The sequence below is a fragment of the Chelon labrosus genome (assembly GCF_963514085.1).
Source record: "Chelon labrosus genome assembly, chromosome: 11".
Taxonomy (NCBI): Eukaryota; Metazoa; Chordata; class Actinopteri; order Mugiliformes; family Mugilidae; genus Chelon; species Chelon labrosus.
In genome coordinates this window covers 27183291-27207300 of record NC_140344.1, presented here as the reverse complement: position 1 = coordinate 27207300, position 24010 = coordinate 27183291, and the positions used below count along the sequence as shown (strand labels likewise).

General features: G+C 42.3%; 1 protein-coding gene across 1 annotated transcript in view; it reads left to right on the top strand.

Moving 5' to 3' along the window:
• Positions 1 to 456: 456 nt before the first annotated feature.
• Positions 457 to 24010, top strand: part of syt9b (synaptotagmin IXb) — a gene marked incomplete at both ends in the record, with an annotated part of 44724 nt that continues 21170 nt past the window's right edge. Inside the window, 3 exons of the mRNA XM_084554594.1 lie at positions 457 to 604; positions 20758 to 20933; positions 23643 to 23860. Coding sequence (XP_084410720.1) covers positions 457 to 604; positions 20758 to 20933; positions 23643 to 23860 — 542 coding nt within the window. The remainder of the gene's footprint in view (positions 605 to 20757; positions 20934 to 23642; positions 23861 to 24010) is intronic.

Below are 24010 nucleotides of genomic sequence, written 5' to 3'. Positions count from 1 at the left end.
GGAGACAGAGGAGGGGAGAACAGGAGGAGAAAGAGGAAAGGGGAGGAAGAGGAGGAAGAGGAGGAGGAGGAGGAGGAGAAGAGCGAGAGCTGCGCGCAGCTTTGGAGCTGTTATTTCACTGCTGAGCAACAAAACCGTGCGAGTGAGGATTTTTTTTTTTTAAAGCTAATTAAAACTTCTCTCATCTCCACTTAAACCTTCTGCTTTCATTTAAAAATCTGAAAAAAGAAAAGAAAACTCGGGTCAGGTCGTGTTTCGGTGGATTTCGCGGACGCGCTGTTCGAGCGCACTGGTCCGGAGCTATCCAGGGGTGTAGCCGCGGCGCTTCTGGTGCGTCTTCGCGCTGGTGGAGGCTGCGTGTGACTGACTGAGTGTCTGACTGACTGAGTGAGTGTGTGAGTGAGTGGTGGAGGATCAGCCGGAGTCGCCGACCAGTCAGAAGGATGCTGGAGGGCAATGATTGCAGAAAGAGAGGATGAGATTTGTCGAAAGGCGCTGGAACTGCTCTCCGACCTCTGCTCCAAGGGAGAGGTCCAGGACGACAACTGCCTGGATTTCATCTACTACTTCAGGGGCCTGGCCAGACCGCGGTACACGGACTCAGGTCAGGATCCGCATGTCTTAATTCTTTCTGAGAGTTCAAAGCAGAGGCTGCACAGAAGAGTCTAACATAAATGAGTAGTTGGGTTGTGTTTTGAGGGATGATTTAGACGAATTTTAATTTTTTAGAAAAGCCCTGAGCAGACTCTAATCCCCCAAACAGGCGTGAAGCCTTTTTACTCTGCAGCTGTGATGCACAACCACCAGAGGAAAAACAGTTTCTTTGAAACTTTATCATTATGAATTTAAGAGAAACGCTCAGAGATGTGGAATCTAGAGTATAAACCAAACACCCCCTCTCAAGCTTTAGCATTAATTTATTCATTTTGACCCGATAACTGAAACATTCATTTATAGATTTAAGAAATCTTTGCTTTAAAAGGTGAGTTTCTTTATGCAGACTGAAGCAGGGGTGCAACAATACTTAAGATCAGGATTTTTACGTCTTGTTCATCCAGACCAGCAGACTGAGGCTGAGGCTGATGTAACTTGTACCAGACTTGTTCCACAAACAAGTGTGTCCATCGGGCAGGAAAAAAGAAAAGAATTATTCTAAATGTCTGAATAGTAAGTTTAAAGCAGTGGGTGCATCCGATTAGGTCATGACACATCTTTAAAAAAGAGAAAAAGATGCAGAGATTAAATGATCCAGTCCAAAAGTCCAAAGAGCTCTCTAGTAGAAAAAAAAAAAAAGATTTTTATCTTGACTCACTGGTGTCCATAAGGTGAACAGGATATAAACAATGACCTCCACACACAGTGGATGAGTTTAAATATTGATTACTTAAATGCAACTGTAATATAATTATATAATATGGGTGTTTTTAAGTGACTGCGGCTCAGCTGGTGTCAAAGTGTCTTTGTTCAAGACCCCGAACTCAAAGTTGTTCCTGAAGGAAAGTGACCACCTTGCCCGGGCAGCCCTGCCACCACTGTAAAACGCTTTGAACGCCACTAGACAAGGAGGAAACCATTACATAAGTGCAGAGCATTCACTGTTCACTGTTCACCTTTTCTCTTTTTGATTCTCCACCTTTCCTTTTTCTTCTGATCATCCAAAGTCCACATTTTATCAGTGCAGAAGCAGTTAGATGGCTGTGCCCTGCAGAGAGATGTCATGTCATCTCCTGTGTGACACCGTGACATGTGAGGGAGCTTAGTCATCTCATTCCTGCTTCCTATGTTGTCGCTGGTTAAGCTGACTGAAGGCCAAAACCCTCAGCTGCTCCGAGAAGAGAAGAAAAAGCTCATTTCAGCAAATAAAGTTGCTCTGCTCACCGCGTCCCCCCGATTCAATGCAAGAGAACGCTTGAGAGCTCTGAACTTGTTGCTCGCATTTTGGTGCCAGCAAAAAGTCCACAAAGCATTTTTCACATGTTTGTGTGTGCTGGTCCATGCTCCTCGTTAAGACTGAACGGGTTTGATTTCTGTTTTACTCTGGCGGAGTAGAGAGAGGACGTGAGAGAGAAAGAGAGAGAGAGAGAGAGAGAGAGAGCCCCGCCCCGATATTCCCCATGCTTAACTCTCAGCTTTGTGCAGACACGGCCCCGGCAGATCCAGGGAAAGATCAGCGGTCTAAATCAGTTATTTTTGACTGGCAGCCCTGCACTAGCTGAAACTTTAATAGGGCTCCAGCTGTACTGTACATGTATGCATGGATATGTCAAAGCAAAGGAAGGCCTGCACGAATACTGCAGAGGTACTTGCAAGGGACGGTGCCTAAATAGAGGAAACATTTATTTTAGTAGGATTTCACAAAGTCATCTCTTTTTTACTGTGATAAAATAAATATTCAGTATAGTGCGAGCATGTGATGAAAGCTGTTTGGTTATATTAACTTTCTCCTCCTCATTAGTGTATGTTGTGTACATGTACACATTTTTTTTTGTTTGTTTTTTTGTGAATAGCCGCAGCCTTTAAACATGTTACCACCATTAAACATGTACGACGGAGAGGAAGTTCACGCTACCAGATTGGCTCCCCTGAGGACCAGTGACCCACTTCCTCCTCGTATTAGGCCGCCGCAAATGCACGCGCTCCCAGTTTGAGCCACAGCAAACAACTGGACCTTGGAGCCAGTTGTTTGGGAAAGGCTGGAGCTCTGTGCTCTCAGATGCGCTCGGAAGTTCTGGGAGTTTCACAGTTTCTCTGCAGTTTTTATAGTTTTGAGAAGGCCTCGTCGGCAGGGACCAAACAAGTGGATGGTGGATGTTCTGTAAGCCTTCATCAACCTTCAAGTACCTAGGACTGTTTCATCACAAGCTGCAACGGCAATCCCTTGAATCTCAACATCAGAAAAAGCACTGGGGGGAAGTGCGCGGACTCCTCATAATTGAATAAATGATTAAATCAATTCTGAGTTATGGCAAAAAATGTGTTTTCTGACATCATAACCTTTGACCACCAAGATCTAATTGGTTCACCCTTGAGTCAGAGGAAACGTATGAGCCAGATAATAATAATAATAATAATAATAATAAATAAAATCCCTTAAGGCATTTCTAAGATATTGCATTCATGAGAGAATTCATAAGAACACCTTGAAAACACAATGCCTCAGAGACGGCATCATACATTAATAACAGTGCGGCAGGAGAAGTCCGTTCCTTTCCTCCCCATCCATAAGATGAACATTATACAACTCACGCTTAGTTATGGATTGTCATTTTAAGTTCATGGCAGACTGTGGATGTACTGACGATTGTTGGACAGGAAAGAGAAGCTATGCCAGAAACTACAGTGCTGGAAATGACCACTAGAGGCTGACTGCAAGAGTGAGTCAAGATGTCCAACTTTACAGCAGAAATAAACATGTTTACACCGTGGTACAGAAACCTGATTAGATCTCTAAAACCAATTTATCCATTCATGACAACTGGAGGAGGATAATCTTTTATAAGCCATCTGTGTTAAAAGTATATCAAGGCCTGAAGTTATGCACAATTAAAGGAGGGGCTGCTCTGAGATGCTGTTGGGTGTCCTAACAGCTGTTACATACTACGTCAGAAGCGAGAAGTTTGTTCTTGCAGCTTGTTCTCGACACATCAACCGGGCAGAACTTTTTTCTCGTGTGGTGTCCGGCAATTATTCTGTGATTGGTCAGAAACTGCAGTGGTTAATGTGGAAAAGCAGAAATGCTAGTGGCCTCTCTGTTAGCTCCCAGATGCTAATCTTTGCAGTGTGGCCGCTAATCCCTCCTGGGTGGAGATCGGCGTACTGTGTGTGGATGCATGCTGAATGAACGGCATCTCTCACAATGCTTTGCACGTGTGATGTTTGCTGCAGTGGGAGGGGCCTATGAGGACCTCTCCAGAGTTCAGCACTTGACTTTCTCGTGAAGTATAAATGACCTGTTGAGATTATCAGGGAGTTGGGTGAAATCAGGCTGCGCCAAGATGGCGACGGCCAGAGAGACACCGTGGTTGTTTATCAGTGCGCATTCTTGTTCTTGTGGACTTGTGAAACCTCATCAGTCGCTGCACAAGTGCTGTTCCAGTTCAAAGTACTGAACAAGTACGGTCCAAATACCATTTTATAGAGGATGCACTGGGAAGTATCGTGTGTGTACGTGGTACAGGCAGGTATCCCAGTATGTATCTCGAATGCATCACGTACGCTGCTGTTCCAGTTCCAGAATCAACTACCTCAAAGGTCAAAGAGGTTTTGTTTGTCATTTCAGCCATATATAGCAGGTGCAGAGAGGACGTTCCTTCAGGACCGTGGAGCTGCATGAAGACACAATACGATACAAGGGACTGAGCATAAAGTGCACGTTTGGAAGCTTATGCAGACAATACAAAACAGTCCAAACAGTGCAGACACAGTAGACGACCAGTGCCAACAGAGCAAGAACGAGAGTCAGTTCAAAGACAAACAATAGAATTCTTAGGAGACAATGCTTGCACCCTCACGTCCTCCAGAGTCTGACTTTGGAATCGAACTCGATAACATTGATAAACGTTCCATACTCAGCTTCAAAACATTTTCAGCTCAGGTGTGATACACATATTTTACCTCCTGCCTAAGAGCACGACAAACACTGAAAAATCCACAATGATAATGTTAATGTGCCTGAATCAACCCAGCTCTGTATTTGTGTTCTGAATTGAGCAAAGCCGCTCTGCAATAAAAGCCTCATAAAATCATGAACTACTTTGGATCAAACCACCCGTGTGCTCTCGAGGGCCAGTCGTGTGCCTGTTTCTGAGACAATCACACATTTTAGTTTAAAGCTGTACCCCTCTTGTACCTCTATTTTTAAGTGTGCAGCCGGCTCCTCGCTGGACCGCCGTGATGGCACCAGCTGTGCGTGCTAGATTGGAGATGCAATCACAAAAACCTTTTCCTCGCCCACATTTGTCTCAAAAGAAAAAGAAAAATGCTCCTTCCTACCCACAAAACTGAAGGAATACAAGGATATTTGAAAAATTTAAAGTATATTTTATGGTTCAATATGTATAGTTTCATACACAAAGGTAGATTTAGGTCAGTGATTGTACAGATTTGAGAAAAACAAGCGGCCAAGTCTCTCCAGGTTTCTGCTAGTGATATGGAATGCAAAAATATTGTAATGTCATGCAAAAGGAGCTCCATTTACGCCAGTCTTTCCTCCAGGTGGTTTCCAGTGACGCTCCCTCAGTGCTTCTCAACCAAATAAATGCACTGCTAATGTGTATATTCTGAGTGCTGCGTTAAGCTGCAGACTCGCTAAACCTTTAGCCACCACCAATCTGTGAAGGAAGGTAATTCGTCGTACTAAATCAAAAATGGCAGATTATCTCCAGGTTCCATTGCAGCTTCATTCAGGATAATGATGAGCAAATTATGAAATTGTTCTGTGACTCCATCTACGGTATGTAAGGATGATGATGTATAAACCTTCCATCACGTCACGCGTAGCTCAGTGTGGGCGGTGACAGCTGCTGCCATTTTGGCAGCGCCTGACTTCACCGCAATCCCAACTAATTAAGTAATGGGCAAAGATGTGGAGCATGGCTGGAGCTGAGGCGGCTGGGTGACGCTGATTCAGACTGCAAACAACCTTAAGGGGTATGCACATCGGAGGAGACTAGCAGCAGTGTGGGGACAAGAGACCATGGAGTGTTTATGAAATTCAATGAGTTGTAGCGATAATTGGAGGAAATACCTTTGGTAATGGAAAGTGGGCGCGTACTAACCTCAACTTTTTGTGTTATGTCATCAGTTGTACCATTCCAGTTCAAAGTACACATTTCATCAAGTATGGTCCAAGTAACTGGATGTGTACTTCAGAATCAAACTTCAAACACCCAGCGTTCACCAGAGTTTGTCCTTGATGTCAGTGAATGCACCATGCCAGAGATGGAAGTTATGCTGAGAGTTTGCCGAGCTAGAGCTGCATATCAGAAATGTCAGGCTGACGGTGTTTCAGTCAACTTGTGTGAGACGCTACAATATGTATTCAGGTCAAGAATATAGATTGCATTGTTGAAAAGCATTACTTTCTACTGTGTTTTTATGAGTAATGCCATTGACTAGTCAACGTATATTAGTTGACTTTCCTACCACCAACTACACCATGCTGATAGCATGCTTGGTACGTCGGGTGAACTCGGATGGAGCGATGAACTTGTGTTCTTGTAAAACCTAATCAGTCGCTGCCTGAGTACTGTTCCAATTCAAAGTATGCATCTGTCCATGTCGGTCCAAATGCTCAGTTGTGTTCTTGCCCCACCCGTTTTATCAATGATGCATCGGGAGGTAACTTGAGTAGACTTGGGGCAGCCAGATATTGCACAAAGCACATTGATGTTCCAGTTTCAGAAGGACTGTCCTTTCGTACTCCAGAGTCCGTTTTTCTGAATTGCACTTGTCCAAACTACGAAAAACCGAGTACTTAATTTGCCCACTTAGTATTGATAAACACCCAGAGTTGACCACAAAGAAACACCTTCCACAACTTTAGTTCCTATCACCGTGCTGATAGCGGACTTGGAGGGTTCAGTGAACCCATGGTGCAGGTAGCTCCATTCATACACTTCTAATATTTGTATGTTCTGCTTGGTGTGGTGTGGGGAATATACCAGAGTGTTACCTAGGCAACTGGAGCCTGGAATGTCCCCTAGAGACCAACTGTCAGCTACAAAACGATGGATGACCAGTGGAATCGCTTCATATGTGGACGAGGACTTTCAAATACAGTGTACTCCTTTAGGTGTACCTCCTGTATGAGGGGTGTCTGCTGAATGAATGTGTGTGGGGGTTCTTTAGCTTTTGTGCAGTTCTTAGTGTGGCGCTGTGATTTTATTTTTATAAAAAAAACAAATATCGTTTATAACACGTTTTACTTTTCATTCACCGCCTCGTGGCTCGATGCACCAGTTCTGAAATGAGCTATTGCTTCTGCCTCGACTGCGTCTTATTTTGTATCACGTATTAGGACGACGGAGTATGAGACAATAGGAAAGATGTGACATGTGCAGGAAGACGGAGCTGATAACAAGGATTACTGACAATTAGAAAACATGCAACTGGACAACAAAAACATACAAATGCAATCTGGCTAACGGCTGGTATATACCCTGATCAGGCATACATTATGACAACTTTCCTAATATAGACTGAGACACAACTAAAACAGCTGTGACTCATCAGAGAATGGACATGGACCTTCTGAGGGTGTCCTGTGGTGTCTGGTAACAGAATGTTGTTAGTGGGTGATCCTTTAAGGAGAGGGTCCTCTGTGGATCATCCCACAGATACTTGATCAGTTTGGGATCTAGTGAATTTGGAGGCCAGGTCAACACCTTGTGCTGTTCTTCATATTTTTTTTGAGTTGTTCCTAAAGTGGTTTTGTGTGTGTGTCTGTGTCAGGCTGCATCCTGCTGGGGAGGGCTGCTGCCATCAAGGAGTGTCATTGCTATGGGGTGGGGGTGCCACATACTCGTAGCTCATGGCGTTCCTATTTCGACAAGTTTGTTTTGGTGTCCGACAGCAATGTCCGCGTCTGAATAGAAAAACGATTTGTTTCATATTCCCACCCTTTAAACCAGAAGGGACTGATACAGATCATAATCATGGGAACCGTGTTCATCTGAAGAGTTTGAAATGACTTTCATTTGCTGGCCTCTGTGATGAGGGATTGATTAAACGTTGGGAGGAATGGGTTAGGTTTCATTACACCCTTGATTGCATTTTTCGAGGTATTGTTGCCAGGCAACATAACATTATTGGATATTTGGTTTAGAAATCTTTGAGCCTCTGGCGAATCTCTTGAATGAGCCTAATAAAGTTAATCGCTCTTCTCTCCCACTGCGTGTTCCTCTATCGTCATCTAAAAGTTGTTTCCGCGATATTATCCCCACTCCTCCCCTCAGACCAACACTCCCATGCCCTTTCACCTCACATATTGTCTTATTGACCCACTGCTGACTGGGAAACATCACCTTATTGAGCTGTTCTCAGTGCTGAGCTCCCCAGAGGAAGTTCTAGTGTACATGGAAGAGTTAATGAGATGTCTCGGGGCTGAGGCTTCCTCCCTGACAACAGCAGGCATTACGCTGGGCAGAAAACGATAAATCGGCCATAATCATCGGCTTAATCTGCTCGCAATAATCCTGTTAACCTGAAGGTTGCAGTTCATCCTGTGGACATTAAGTGGTATGTTTTCCAGGAATGTGCTCTTGGTATGGATGGGTTCAATCAGGAACGTCTTCCTTCAGATTTGATTTAATAAGAGAAATATGAGAGTATTTGGTGATTATAACTAATCTGTAGATTATCATAATTGAAGGAGTGAAGTTAAGACTCTGTTTAGGATAAGATAACCCTGGGTCGGGTGGAACAGTGGTGTGATGGTTAGCACTGATGTCTCACAGTAAGAAGGTTCTGGGTTTGAATCCATCGGCCGACTGGGGCCTTTCTGTGTGGAGTTGGCATGTTCTCCCTGTGTCTGTGTGGGTTCTCTCTGGGTACTCCGGCTTCCTCCCACCGTCCAAAGACATGCTTGTTAAGTTAACAGACAATGAATATAGAAAATTAATGAATAACCCTGGGTCTAGACAGTGTTGGTCGTGGTGATGAGAAGCAGAAAATGCTGAAGGTATGGACGTAATGAGAAATGGACTGATCAACTCGACCTGGGCACTAGATATAAAGACTGGAGGTGAACAGGGTGGAGGAGGATCGCAACAACTGCAATGACAGCAGAGGAGACCGCTGTGACGTGATTGGCTGATTGAAATCATGGCTAAATCTGAATGGATAAGCTGGAGATAGTTTCGCTGTGCTCAAGTTGGTATATGGGGATAAACTGGGGATAAACCATCTTCATCAACACACATTCCCTCAACAAAAGGACAGACCGTGTCCTCAAGTTGGTATATGGGGATAAACTGGGGATAAACCATCTTCATCAACACACATTCCCTCAACAAAAGGACAGACCGTGTCCTCATATGTGGTGTTTACCTTGTTCAAGGCAGGAGTCCATGTGAACGGCACCCTGTTGACGCTAACAGTTGCCTAGCAGCGGCGTTCTCCAGACCTACAGCTGACGTTAGGACTTGAATGTTAAGCATTATGTGTATACGACCTCCCACGTTAGAGCCATGAATTTTTACTTGAAGGCTGCAAAATACAACAAAACGACAGTGTGACGCTGAGTGCTGCGCTGCCTTGAACTAAATGCTAACACCATTGTGCTGATATCTGACAAAAACAAACAAACAAATCAGCTTTTTCTCTCTAAAAATCTGGCGTTTTCTGATGTAATGAGTTAGAAGGCACTCTCTAAGCTATATGAAATGCTGAAATATCAATTTTGTGTACATTCGGCACATCTAGCATATAAACAACTCCAAAAAACAAAGCTAAAATGAGGTAAACTGGACTTGTTGGGTTTCTTGACAATGCGTTGCCACCCATCCAAGTATTCCTCTTGTAAAGATAATGGTGCAGACAGTGTAACGCTAATGATGTGTCGGTGTGATGTGTTGGCTAAAACAGCCAAAGCCCAATTATCACCTGTTCAAAATCAATTACACAAATGTAGGATTAGAATGAAGTTATGTTTTAAACGTTGTAAATGTTACTTTTTGAAAAGTAGAGTGTACAAAAATTTGAGTCCCAGACAGTCTACTGTGGATTATATTTATAGAGGGATATATATACTGTATATATGCACATAAGAGACTTGAATGAAAAACTCATAGTTTCCTACACTGTGCACACACGTTATGCAATTGTGTTGAACGAAAAGCATCTTTTGTTGCTTTTGTGGTATTAAACCGTTTCGGTGGTGGTGGGATGAATCAATGCAACCATACCAATCAATGACTGCAACACATGCTGCAGAGGAAGTGTTTGCAGTCATGGCGATATCATTCTGGGAAAGGGCCGAGGAAGGACCTTTGAAGGACTGTTGACAATTCTAGGCTTCTTGCACATGCATACAAGGAACATGTTCCCTGCCATGCAGGGTGTCTAGGGTGCAGTTTACAGAGATCGAACCAGTGACCTTGTGGTCCCTTCTCTAACCACATGCCATAGTCTCAAAGAAACTATGTGCAGAAGTTAACCTGATTAGCCACGTTTCAGTTTAGCATGCTACAATGAGAACCAGAACCAAAGGCGTACCATCGCCATCGCTGTGCAGCTAGCAGTGCCTTCTACCTTTGCGAGCAACTATGTGATTTATAAATGAAGACATACAGTGTTATGTGTAGGATGGAACAGTAGTTATAGTCACCCACCCTGTGATGTTTGCCTCAGTGTAGTCGTTAAATTGCAGGTTATTTTGTGTCTGCTCGGGCACTAAACAGAAGGTGCGACGGGCCCATTATGGAGCTCCTTCAGAGGGGTAGGGACGTTGAATCCACTCATCAGCACTGATGCCTGGAACCGCAGAGGTATTCCTGCACTGAAATAATAAAAAATAAAACCAACAATAAAATAGCTGACAGCCGATGTCGGGTAGTGTAATGCTCATGGTTATCTCTTTATGATGTATAGAGTTAATAATACACAATAAGAGGAGGGCTGTGGTTTTACATGAAACCAGACTGCAGGGCATGAATCATGAGTGTTCATCTGTAATTTTAGGTAGCAGTGGAGCCAAAGGCAGAGGAAGGGTGGGAAGGTCTGGGTGGTTTATGGGGGTGTTTGGCTTTCACAGGACAGGCTATTAAATCCACGTTGCCTTGTTCCCTTGTGGCTTGGCCCACAGGTTTACAGATGAGCACAGCAGAGTTTAGATTCTGCATAAAATAAAGACTAACGAAGTTGTGGCAAAATGTTCTTCTTTGCCTCCAAACTTCTCCAGTTTCAGGAAACACAACCAAAATCACAAAGAAAATATATTCCAGCCCTCAGGTGGAGCTTCGTGGCCTCATTTTCCGTTCCAGACCACCGACTCAAATTACATTTTCAGAGATCTTCTGGTTTTTATTGGTGTCAAATGTCCTTTGACTCCACACAGGTCTAAGGAAGTAATTTTAAGCTCCTCATTCATCACAGCGTGCCCAGATAGAGCTCATAATCTGTAAAAAAAAATTTAAAAAATGAAAAGAAAATTGGTATTCATCAAACGTGCACATCCACAGCTGTGTGCCATCAGGAGGAATGTGGCTGTGATTGTGCCCTACAAGTCCAATTTACAAAAGCACACCCTTTAAATCAACCATACATGGTAAGCCTCATCCCATTAAAGACTCTGATTGCACAGTTGTCGCCGCTAACATCAAACTAGGAAAACAGGTAAAGAAAAAACAACTTCGCAGAGGGAGGTGGAGGTCGTGATTTATGACGTGAAGCTTAAAACAAACTTGTTGAGGGATGTCAGCAAAGAAAAAGACGCGGTTCGGGCGCTGGTGTCTAAATTAATGTGTCTCCTGTTAGGAGAGCTGCTGCAGGGGGACAGTCCTCCTCATCAATATCACCTGTGGATATAAAAAGTGTTTCAATAATTGGTGACGGGAGTCAACCCTCGAAGGTGATGCTGAGCTCCATAAAGCACAGAGGAGACTTCACAGTTAAAGTAACGGTTTTATTTCATCGTCTGGCAATCGTTTTTTCTTTTTTTTCTTTTTTTTGGAGTTGTACAGCCTGTTAGTCACACTCACAAAACTTTAAAACACAATTGATTTTACTCCCAGCCGAGAGTCGTATAAAGCCCGAGCAGACAAGGCTTGTGTGCAATGAGACGGAGCCTTTTGTGGGTCTCTTTCACATCTCCAAAGGTAGTTAATTTCATTGCTCAAGCAAGTTTGGTCACAGGAAATTAAATTTAATTTCATTCTGAAAAAAAAAGTGTCTCTAAAAATGCTCATTTTGTTAAATCTTCCAGTGATGGAAGTTCAGCTGTTGTCTGTATTAAAATCCGTACATGCATCTTTTTTTTTTGCAGATTTCCACGTTTCATTCAGGAAGAATAGTTGTGATTTTAGTGACGTCCTCACCTAACAAACAACTACTAACAGCAATTAAAGACTTCGGTAAATTACCATGCCATGTTACTGCTAGCACATTAATATTAGCATTTATCTTAAGGCAACAAAGTAAAAACAGTTTTGAGTTTAAAATCAATTTAATTTCTTTACATTCTTATGACATGTATTTATATATGTTGGCCTGTTGTGTCTTGTATAAATTTTCCCTTGGAAATACTATATTTGTTTTCATACTGGAGCATGAAACTAACCGCTAGCAGTTCATCTGTTAACTGTAATCAAAAATACATAGACATCAATTAATAACATTAAACTGGAAGGATTACAGTTCTGCTTGAAGTGGTTTAATATTGCTGCAAAACAAACTATTGTTGTTTTTACTGAAGAAGTCAGACAGGTCATTTTCCATCATTCTGTGAGCAGATATGACTTGATTTAATGCTGCACACACAATGAGACTGTTAACAGCAGGACACAATGTACGGACCTGCAGCTCTTCATCTACTAGCCCACTGCAGCTGCTCCTTCTGGTTCTGTTAGTCCCTGGAACATTATAATGGGCGTTGTTGTTCTTGGCAAACAATAGCGATAAGCTCACTGACAAAGACAGTGGATTTCCTGCGAGTATGAAAGTTAGTTTCTGTTTTGACATTTAACTGCTTTCGAAGCTGTAGCAGCAGGAAATGTTCTGTTTGCATTAGCAGCAATCTCCAAACCTATTGGCTATCAAATGTATTCATATTAACATGTTAACACAAACTCCTTTTGACACCACAGTTTTATTTCTTTTTTTACTTGCACACAAGCTCTCTTATTATCACCTTATGTGAACTGAGTTACCATCAGCTCAAGCAGCTGAATAAACTGCAACCAAGACGCCTGGAGAACAATGTTCTGCAGAGTATATTCATTTGTTTTGGATTGTTATGATAACATACATTTGGCTTCATAAGAGTAGTAACTTAACTTAAAAAAAAATCTTCCAAAGTACATTTAAAACAGTTAATTTTTTTCAAACTGTTATTTTTTTCAATGCATTAATCGCGCGATTAATCGCAATTAAATATTTGAATCTATTGACAGCCCTAATAAGCCCAAGTGGTCCATAGGTTCTTTTAACGCTGTGTTAATTCAATAAAAATGTTTGAGATGGTCCTTTTAAAATACTGACGGAATATAAAATATCAGAATAGTGAAATCTTCAGTTATAAGGTTTTCCGAACAGATTTCTGAATTTCGGCAGACATCAAAAGTGTTCACTCGTCACATATATACAAGAAGAAGCAGGCGTGTGAATTCTGTCATGACTCTGAGAGGGAGCGTGATTTTCTTTTAGTATTTTAGTTCTACACCTGAAGACATTCAGAAGGACACAAACAAATGTCTGCCGAGTAATTCCTGGGAAATAAGAATGAGGTAGCTCTGATCTGAGAGTGCGTGAGGGCAGGTTCATGTCAAAATAACACAAATGTTAAATTAAACATGTGGAACAGGCGGCGGCATTTAAGTTTCATAGTCAGTGCTGCAGCCTGCCTTTCTGCCTCAGTTGCCTTCTATTCTGAGGTTCAATACAAGTAAGCCTTTCTGGATAATCAAGCCAGCCTAGAGCGTGTTGTTGATTTACACAATGCCATCAAAGGGAGCTTTAGTCCAAATCAATAAAAGCAGCCATCTGTGTGTCTGCTCACTTTGGGGTTTGAAGCTTGATTTGCTTCCGAGGCAGGAGAACGCCTCTGCCAAGGCTTCTATTAGGACGATCCATCCACACCGTCGGACAATGACAATCTGATTCTCTGGTGGCAAATCTGAAATGTGTTGTTTTAATCAGAGGTTTTCTGAGAAGCAGCTGGTTGACAGGATTGTGTCTCACTTATTTATTTTAGAAGAAGATTAATTTCCACAGCACCTTTCAGAAATAAAGTAACAAAGTGCTTCAACAAAGGACCAACAAAAAATACTATGGGATTAGTTTTCCTAAAACATTCATTCATTAATTTTCTGTAACCACTTGTCCTCTGGAGCAAACCATAGACTGTATATAAATATGGACAATGCGTCCCCACTTCCTTGCATTGGTCAAACTGACAAACATCATATTAACTACCTAAAATGACAGAAACCATCAATGAAAACTAACTTTGGCTTCACTTTAGAGGAACTGTCCATCTTTATACAGTCTATGCAACCCAACTCAAGCCTGGTTTTAAGACCATGCAGAACCAGTAAGTCAGATGTGGCACTCCTGCATTAAATATCCCACAACCAGCAGGTCAAATTAGTATTCCCATATTTATTTTCACGTAGACTGGTGTGGGTCAACCAATCCAGGGTTTGCCAGATCAACCAGATTGCCATTCCGAGCCTGGTGTCTCCACACAAAGATCTTCGAAGCAGGAGGCCCTGGTTTCAAATAGATGTTGACAAAATCAGAAATGACAAACGTTTCTAATCATCCAATCATCCAGGAGAGTCCAACTCCCATGTGGAAAGGAAAACACAGAATCTAGGCTAGTTGTGCATCTGAGGGCATTTATCAGTATGCGTCCATGTCTGCACTTGTGTTCTTGTGGAGCAACATCCATCACTGATCAAGTACAGTCCAAAAAACATTTTATTGAGGAAGTATCAGGAGGTAACTTGTGAGAACTCGGGGTAGCTTTGTATCCCAGAATGCATTTTGCGGGCGTCATCAAGTCCAGTGCTTTTCCAATCCCACAGTGAGCATCATTCGTCCTCCAGAGTCAAACTTGTCAAGTCCAAACTACTAAGTACGCAAGTCTGAAGTTCATAAACTTGGTGTTGATAAATTCCCAGAGTATTTTCCTTAATGAAAATTTGTAACCCACAAATTAACGGAGAGATTAGCAATAGACATTTCAGCTTCAGACCACTTCCACTTTGATTTAAGGCACGACTTAAATCCCTGTTGGTATTAGAATCTTTGTATCGTCACTCATCGTCGCATTAAAAAAAACACAACCAACGGCGCCACAGACAATTATACTAATCAAAACCTCTCTGACCTTTTTTTTTTTAATTATAATTGTCGACTTCCTTTAGTGACGAGTGAGCTTACTGATTAATGGAGCTCCTGAATCCAATTAATTGCCACCGGCTGTATAGAGTTTAGGCCTTGATTGCACCCTGCGAGAGGACGTATAAAGCGGAGAAACCCTGTGGCTTTAGAAAGGGCTCAGACAAAAAGGTAATTGAATGAAACCGCTGGGAATGTCTGAGCTGTTTTAGTCGTTTTAAAAAGGCAAAAATGTTCAAAGAAGAAGCAACTGTGCTTTCAATACATACATTTTCTGACAAATATTACAAGGGGTTGAAAGGAAAGTGGTTAGCCTTGAATGGAAACAATGTTAATAAAGGCTGAGAAAAATGAATCCCAGCTGGTGCCCATCGAAGAGGACTCTGTTCTACCTGCCTCATTTCAAATCTGACTGCTGACTGTGCTCTAATTCTGATGAGCTGACAATGCAGCGCTTCGACCAACATAATCCCACCTTTTAAGTTTTGCCAAATATATGTCAATTTATCTATTTGCTGTGGTCCATTCAAATCGTTCATGTGATGTATAAAACTAGACAATAATGTGGTTCCAGATCAGTGCTGGTTGTTCTGGTGAGGTATTTTTACTGATCATTCTTTGTTGGTAGAGACCAAAACTGAGCTAAAAGCAGAGTCATTTTGGATTTAAGAACAGTGAGATGACTATGAATGTACAACTTTATATCAGGACTATTTACCTGCCTTAAATGAACCACTTCCCCTAAGACATCTCAACATATTTCTGAGGTAAACATCACATCTTGAACAGCAGGACAGAAAGACTTATAGGTGGTTTAGACTCCTGCGTCAATTTGACGGTGACAGCGCAGAGCATACATAGACCCTACGTAGACCTTAACATAGCATAACTGACGTGCACTTCCCCAGAAATGAGGCATTGCAGCGACGTAGACCGCACGAGCTGTGATTGGTTTCAAACTGAAAGTTTTTTATATTCATAGAGATGGAACACATCGAGGAAAGGTAACCATAGGTAACCCTTTTGTTAATTTGCCACCCCACCGCTCTCTATTTGAAAAGGAAACACCATCAATGATGCTGCTCCGTCTCGGCCCACCCGACACTCCAGGCTCAGTGTCGGCTTGGTGAATTTGGTTGTAGGAACCTAAAGTTGTGGACGGAGTTTCCATGTAGTAATGGAAATTTTGAATTGAGGAATTGCCAGTCAACTGTGTCCGTAACTCCTTTTGGTTGCCACCTCAAAGTTGAGATTACCTGGTACCTGGCCAGTTGGCGTCGCCAAATGTTTTTCCACCTAACATCACTACAACACTCTGGACTTCATGGATATTTCATGGTCTCTGCCCCCATTAAAATACATCAACTTTTCTGCCCCCATTGAAATACACCAACTTTTCTGCAAATTTTTCAAAACACACGTGTGAGGCCAGTCACAGGGTGGAGAAAGTGCAGCGCGAAGGGACACGTGACTGAAACGGTTGATCAAAATGAACCCGTGAGCACCACTACATTCACGGCCACCTGCTCCGTTGCAGGAGCCAGTGATGTTGTTGCTATGGATACTCATCACCACTATATAATCTCTTCATCTTGTGCCACTTAATTACATCAATCTGTACCTTGACTCGATAAAGGTGGTCTCTTCGTGGCGTATCATTAAGTTGAAAGTGATGATTAGATGCAGAGAGTTGTTGGATGCGATCAAATCATCTCTTCACCTTTGGCGCAATATGTCATGTCATAGTGGTCATAGTAATACGAATATGTCTTTTTATGTAAGAATGATTTTATATTATAGATTGCATTTAATAATTTTGGTTATATCACATAAAGGTGTTTAAAAAATTTTTTTACTTTGTGTGTGTTGTGTGAATATTTGACAAGAGCTTATAAAAGTGCACTCATCAGTTTGTCTGTTGAGTGTCATTGTTTTATGTGGTATGTACACATCTGTGAGACAGAGAGGAAACACACAGTTGAATTTCAAATCTTTTGTAGTTGTCATAGTTCTTTTCACAGCAGCGTCTGAGAAAAAAAAGATGATTTTCTGAACTGAGCTCTAATGGCATCCACAAATTATCTCCACTCACCCTGGTCTGAGTGCTTCTCACTCACACGAGAAGCTCTCGAGTTTGATTGGAAGAGAAACACTGAAAAAGGAAAAAAAAGAAAAAAAGAAATGCTGTTTATGACCAGAGATAAATGGATTATCGATCAGACCAGGTCTACATCAACATGCTCATTCTCAGAAGAAAACAATCTCTCTCATGTACTGAATGAACGGCAACTTATCTAAAAGCTGTGGCAGCTTTGGGGGACAGGTGGATGCCATCACAGGTTGATAGCTGTGGATGTGACCCCCCCACTTCATGTCCTCTCACACTTCACCTCCTTAGCTCGTTTTTGAATTAGCTAGGAGTTAATTGAAGTCAGACACTGCCAAGATGGAGACCTTTGGAACAAGAACACTTGGCTTCAACCATTAGGCAAAACATTATGACCACTGACAGGAGAAGTAAATAACATTGACCAAATTGTGACAGTTCAGTGTTCTGCTGGGAAACATTTGGACCTGGCATTAATTGGTGTGGATGTTACTTAGACATGTAGCACCCACCTAGACCAGACCAGGCACCCCCACCCCATAGCAATGACTCTCCTTGATGGCAGCAGCCATCCCCAGCAGGATGCAGCCTGACACAGACACACACACAAAAACACTTTAGGAACAACTAAAAAACAAACATGAAGAACAGCACAAGGTGTTGACCTGGCCTCCAAATTCACCAGATCCCAAACTGATCAAGTGTCTGTGGGATGATCCTCAGAGGCCCCTCCCCTCAAAGCCCACCACTAACAACATTGTGTTGTGAGGACACCCTCAGAAGGCCCATGTCCATTCGCTGATGAGTCTCCACAAGGGAGACCTACACAATATTAGGAAGGTGGTCATAATGTTATGCCTGATCAGTGTAGATGCTCAGTGTATTGTGGAGTCTGCAGGGCATTGTACTGAGCAAGAATGCTCAAAAAGGCAGACATAAATTCTGTCTGAGTCTGATTCAAAATGACGAGCAGCAAAGAAGAAAAGCCAGAGAGCGCAGTCCTCCCTCACCTCAGCAGACAGTCTGAGCCGAGCTTTTAGAGGAGTTTGTGATAAGACGCTTCACGAGGAAGAAGCATCAACGAGCGCTTTCTGTCTGACTATTACCTCCTAGAAGTCAAAGAGGGGAATAACTCTCCTCCGCTAATGGAAAACTACACTCTTGTCCAATGGTCTCAAATGTCTGTCAATCGTTCCTGGAGTCCAGGGGTGAATATATCGTAGATGCAGATGGATAAAGAAGTGAATAAAACAAACAAAAAAAAGAGTTTAGGAAAATGTTCATACAACTACAAATTAGAGAGTCCAACAAACCAGGTCAATTAAAGAAGAAGAAGTAAAGACATCAAACGGCAGAGGATGTGGATTACAACTGTAAAAAGAAAAAACTGAGAATCGGTTTAAATCTGAAAGAAAAATGAAAGACTTTAGCACATTCGTCTCTCATGCGAGATCATATCATAATTCCTTTCATTTATTCTGTTTAAAATAAGTTTAAAAACAAAGTGAACAAACTAAATCATCTCATTTGACAGTCTGTAGAATCTTATTTGCAGCCAATCGCTTCCTGAGGTCTTAGATCATCTCACAGGCCTTTAGTGCAGTCACCTTCACATGAAGGTATTGCGGCTTTTATAGCCCGAAATCCTCTTTGTTGCTTTAGCCTCATGTTTGAGTTTTGTTGTCTTGCTGAATGCTGAAAACATTGACGCGTTTGACTAAAACAATGAAGCCGAACATGAATGCACCGCAAAGGAACCGCCATCATGGTCATTAGAGACGAGAGGCAAGAATTTAGTTCTAAAGACCGGATCATTTTCATATTTATTTATGATTCAGATAGGATTTGGATCACAATCGTTCAAACTTAGACATCCCATCGATACGTAGTCTCTTGGTGGGATATCTGAGTCTGTATGTCCTAGATAGACAGATGCTGCAAAGCGTGAGCTTCTGCGTGGAACTGCGTGAAACACAGCAAATAAATAAAATAAAATAAAATTAAAAGGAATAACGGCTCCCAACTGCGTCTCGTTTTAAAGAGTCAGTCAATGGATTCGGTTCGTTCATGAACGACACAGAAGTTAAGACTTTTAAAATGCAACCTTTCAAAGCTTTTAGTATATATGATATTAATCTCATGCATAGTTCTTCCCGTACTGATGTAAATGGATTAAAGATTTGTCTCTTTAATTTTTTATTTTTTTTTTGCAGTACAATTTAAAGCTCATGCTGTGTTCACACTTGTCACAACAGAGCAACAACCTGAAAGTCGTTGTCACTGGAAGACAGTGACACGAATCGTAAACTGACACCTGACACTTGTCGTGCAATGCTGCCACAATTAACGGCTTCCCACACAAAAGCCGTTCAAAAACCACTCAGAACATTAGACTGATGTATTGTTTAGTACTTTAACCACCCAGACTGGTTACTCTAGCATAGCCTACCATAAAACAGCTCTGCAGTCAAAGCACAGAAGCCGTACAGCGACGAACCGCAGCAGCCAACCACCACAGCTACTCACATCCAGCTACTAGGTTTGATGATGCCATGTAGATAGGCCTGTCTATGGAGGCCTATTTGCACAAGCAAACCTTTCAAGGAGTAAATGCACTTTGGGATCATTTTAAATCTGCATTAAAAAATAATTAGAAAAACCACAGAAATGATCCCAAACTGCAAAAACAACCACCTGATCTGGCAATGCTGCAGCTATGGCGCACACTGCTTATCAAAGTTGAGCTGGCATCAACTTTTTAATGCTTTATTTACACAGTGACACGGCAACCTATCCTATTTTCACCAGTTAAACTTTAAACTGATTTTTTGTTAGTTGCAGCAGACCTCTTTTCACTACATAATTTAATTTATTGACATTGTTTCCATGTGTTCAGAAATACTCTGTATCTAAAATAGCATTTAGAGCTCCAGCAGGGTTTCAGCATAGGAGCACTTTGAATTTAAAGGTCTGCACATGCAGATTGTGGTTCTATTGTTTCTGATCACATGCAGTTACCATGTATAGAAAATGAATGGGAATATATCTGAATGCTTTATTGTCATTTGAACAGTGCAAAAGACTAAAAACCATGAAAGATACCCACTCACACAGTCACTAATATCCTCAACTGTAAAGCCATGAGGGCAATAAATAATATGTGATTTATAAATAATAACTGCTATGCTGTTTAAAACACCTTTTTTCCTTGTCAAAGATCTCGCGGACTTTACAGTATGCTACAGTATGATTGTGAATCTGTCATATCAGTGTTGACTGTGTGTCGGAAATTAAGATAAAAAAACTTATTTGTTTCTCTCTTTTTCATTTCAGATGTTTTTTTGTAATGAAAATGAAAATTACATGAAAAGCAAACGATTGGCAAGCAAAAATAATTCTGCAAAACATCCCGTGGATATGAATTCGTAATCAGCCAATTCGATCTCACTCGTCAGTCTTGATCAGTCTTCTTTTCCTGTGCAGAGCTCTGAATGTGGTTATTACGTTTCTGGGGGTAGACTGTCCTCCGAGGGCAGCTAGTCTTGTCTGTGCCAGCTGAGAAATCATCAAACCGTCTCTGTCTTTTCCAGATGTCTCGGTGAGCCTGTTGTCCCTGCTGGTGACCACCTGTGGTCTGGCGCTCTTCAGCGTCTCCCTCTTTGTCACATGGAAGCTGTGCTGGGTGCCGCTGAGTGGCCGGTTCCTCCCAGATGTCCTCAAGGGGGCGCACTTCATGGGAGGGGACCAACAACCCGTCCTTACAGAGGTAAGTGGGAGGAGGAGGTGCATCATGAATCGTGGAAGTATTGGTATGTGCATGGATTCCAACCCAATGTGTTACAGTTTCATGGTAACTGAAACAAGGACACACACAAAAACACTTTAGGAACTACTAAAAAAAAAAACAAACATATGAAGAACAGCACAAGGTGTTGACCTGGCCTCCAAATTCACTAGATCCCAAACTGATCAAGTATCTGTGGGATGATCCACAGAGGCCCCTCCCCTCAAAGGCCCCCCCACTAACAGCAATTTGTTGCCAGACACCACAGGACACCCTCAGAAGGCCCATGTCCATTCTCTGATGAGTCACCACAAGGGAGACCTGCACAATTAGGATAATGTTATGCCTGATCGTTGCCTATGCAATGTTCGAGACACAGGTGAAACCAACGAGGGCGGAGCAAACAATCACACGATTAAGAAAACACAAGGGAAGTAAAACCAACAGAAAGACGCCAGGACAAGAATTGCTGGAGCCTATCCTAGCTGTGACTGGGCGAGAGGCGGGTCCACCCTGGACAGGTCTCCAGTCTATCACAGGGCTAACACAGAGAGACAGACAACCATTCACACTCACACCTACGGCCAATTTAGAATCACCAATGAACCTAACCAGCATGTCTTTGGACGGTGGGAGGAAGCTGGAGAACCTGGAGAGAACCCACACAGACACAGGGAGAACATGCAAACTCCACACAGAAAGGCCCCAGTCGGCCGACGGGTTAGAACCCAGAACCTTCTTGCCGTGAGGCATCAGTGCTGCAAAGTAAAACATGAAAATCCAAATTAAATAAAACTGAAACTCGTGGCAAACTAACAGAAAAAGCAAAAAAGTGTAGAATTCAGTATCATGACACACACGCCACCCACACAGGTGTTTTCACTTATTCTGCCTTATGCTCAGACTTCCACTGAGGACTGTGTGGGCGTCTGTCGAATTGGTTTGATTGACATTTCCCCTACTCCCCTGTATGTGTTGATATATCATTCTGACTGGTTTACTGAGACGTGTGACACTTTCTCTGCTCCACCCAACTTTAACCTGACTAACTGTCTAATCCGTCAGACTGAAAACACCTGTGTGGGTGTGCAGGGCTTTTAGCAAAGAACGTGTATAATGTTTTGGAGCTTCGGGCATGCAGCTGATGAATTTAAACGAAACAGAGCTGCTGTATAAACAGGAAGCCTCTGGTAATATTTAGCCTATATGCACTGTTCGGATTCAGGTTTAGACTTTGATTGGTCACGAGGTAAAAACACACCTTGTTAAAAGCTTGTCGTTCTAAATCTACAGTCTGATCATGAATCCAACATGCCAGACACAAAGTAAAGATTAAAAACTAATTTGTCTTTCTTTTTTTTTGTTTGTTTGAGATGCTTTGCAAAGCTTGTAATGAAAAGGAATAATACATGAGAATAATAATACATGAGAATAATAAGCAAAAAAACAAATCCACTAAATCCTCTCCATAAACATGAATTTGTTATCAGCCAAATCAACCTTACCCTGTAATGAGAGAACAATTGTGTGGAATGAATCTGTGAGAAAAGCAACTTGCTCTTCTGTTCAGTTGCTCGAGGCGAGTTTGCTGCCCCCGGTGGCCGATGCAACCAACCACGGGCAACCTGCATTATTTAAACTCACTGTTGTTGACCACCAGTGACCATGTGGGTGTTTAAATCAACGGCAAATAATTTAGAATTCTGGCGACCTCACAGTTATAGCAAGAGTTCAAGAAGTAAAGAAAAAGTTAGAGAACATAATTCTCTTCATGTCATGTCATGTCATGTCATATGTGTTTTATTCAGCGGCAGTCCATACAGCTGCATTTGTATTCAAGATGTGTAGCTGGTATATTGTAGGAACGAGCCATGTTGCAAAGATGCAATATTGGAATTTCAAATTAGTAAGTCAAATCTCATTAAACAAGTCCTCTACCATTAAAGGGGAATTATCATTTTTTTTGCAACCTGGACCTTATTTCTGGCATAAAATATGATCGATTACTCACCCATATAACTTTGGTGTCATTTGGAGTCAATCGTATATCCATGTAGTGGGAGTGACTGGGGCACCGAAATGCAGCTTCTAAATAACGCATTATCTGCCGCGAAACTTGTTCATTTCACCAATATTTTATTATGATATGCTAGTGTTATTCCCTATTGAGTCCAGAGTTACCTGTTATCTATGCACGGATGTGCAGCGGTTTGTTGTTCTTTGGCCAGCTGTTCCTCTCTCTGTCTCCACATTCTCCTTTCAACGAGCTCCTCATCCGTATACTCTGGCTCGAAACGGTAAGGACGTCCATCATGAACAAAGTCGTCGTCCACGACCTCAGAGGTTAGTAGGTCAATCTACAGACCCTGGATGATGATAACAGGTGACTCCGGACTCAACGGGTGAAATGAACGAGTTTCGTGGCAGATAATGCGTTATTTAGAGGCTGCGTTTCGGTGCCCCATTCACTCCCACTATATGGATATACGCGTATCTAAATATCTTCCGAACGACTCCAAATGACACCAAAGTTATATGGGTGAGTAAATGATAGTTTTTATCCCAGAAATAAGGTCCAGGTTGTAAAAAACCCTTTAAAGGCCTGGCCTCAAGTCAGTCTGAATTTGCATTCCCGAGTTAATATCTCTGTACCAGGCTTCACAGTAAACACTGATGTGTGCTGCTGTGCAGGTGGACGGGGAGGAGAGGGAGTACAGCGAGGACGGCTGCGTGAAGGAACCTTCAGGGCCCCCCTCGGCTGTGGCTGTCCCGGAGTCGGCCCTAAAGATAAGCCACACATCGCCTGACATCCCACTGGAGGCCCAGGCCAAAGTGGAGAAGAACCAGGTTCATACTCTGGCCCGGGACAGGGTTCAGAGGCAGATTACTGAGCCGACGTCGTCTGTACGGTTGGTACACGTTAATGACTAAACTACTGTCCAACTTTTAGTGTGTAAGACACAGATGGACACACAGAGACCTCTCTATCAAGTAGACAGCATGTACAGCATCTGTTAGTGAACTCAGTTGCTTCTACAGTCAGGTTTAATAAAATGCTT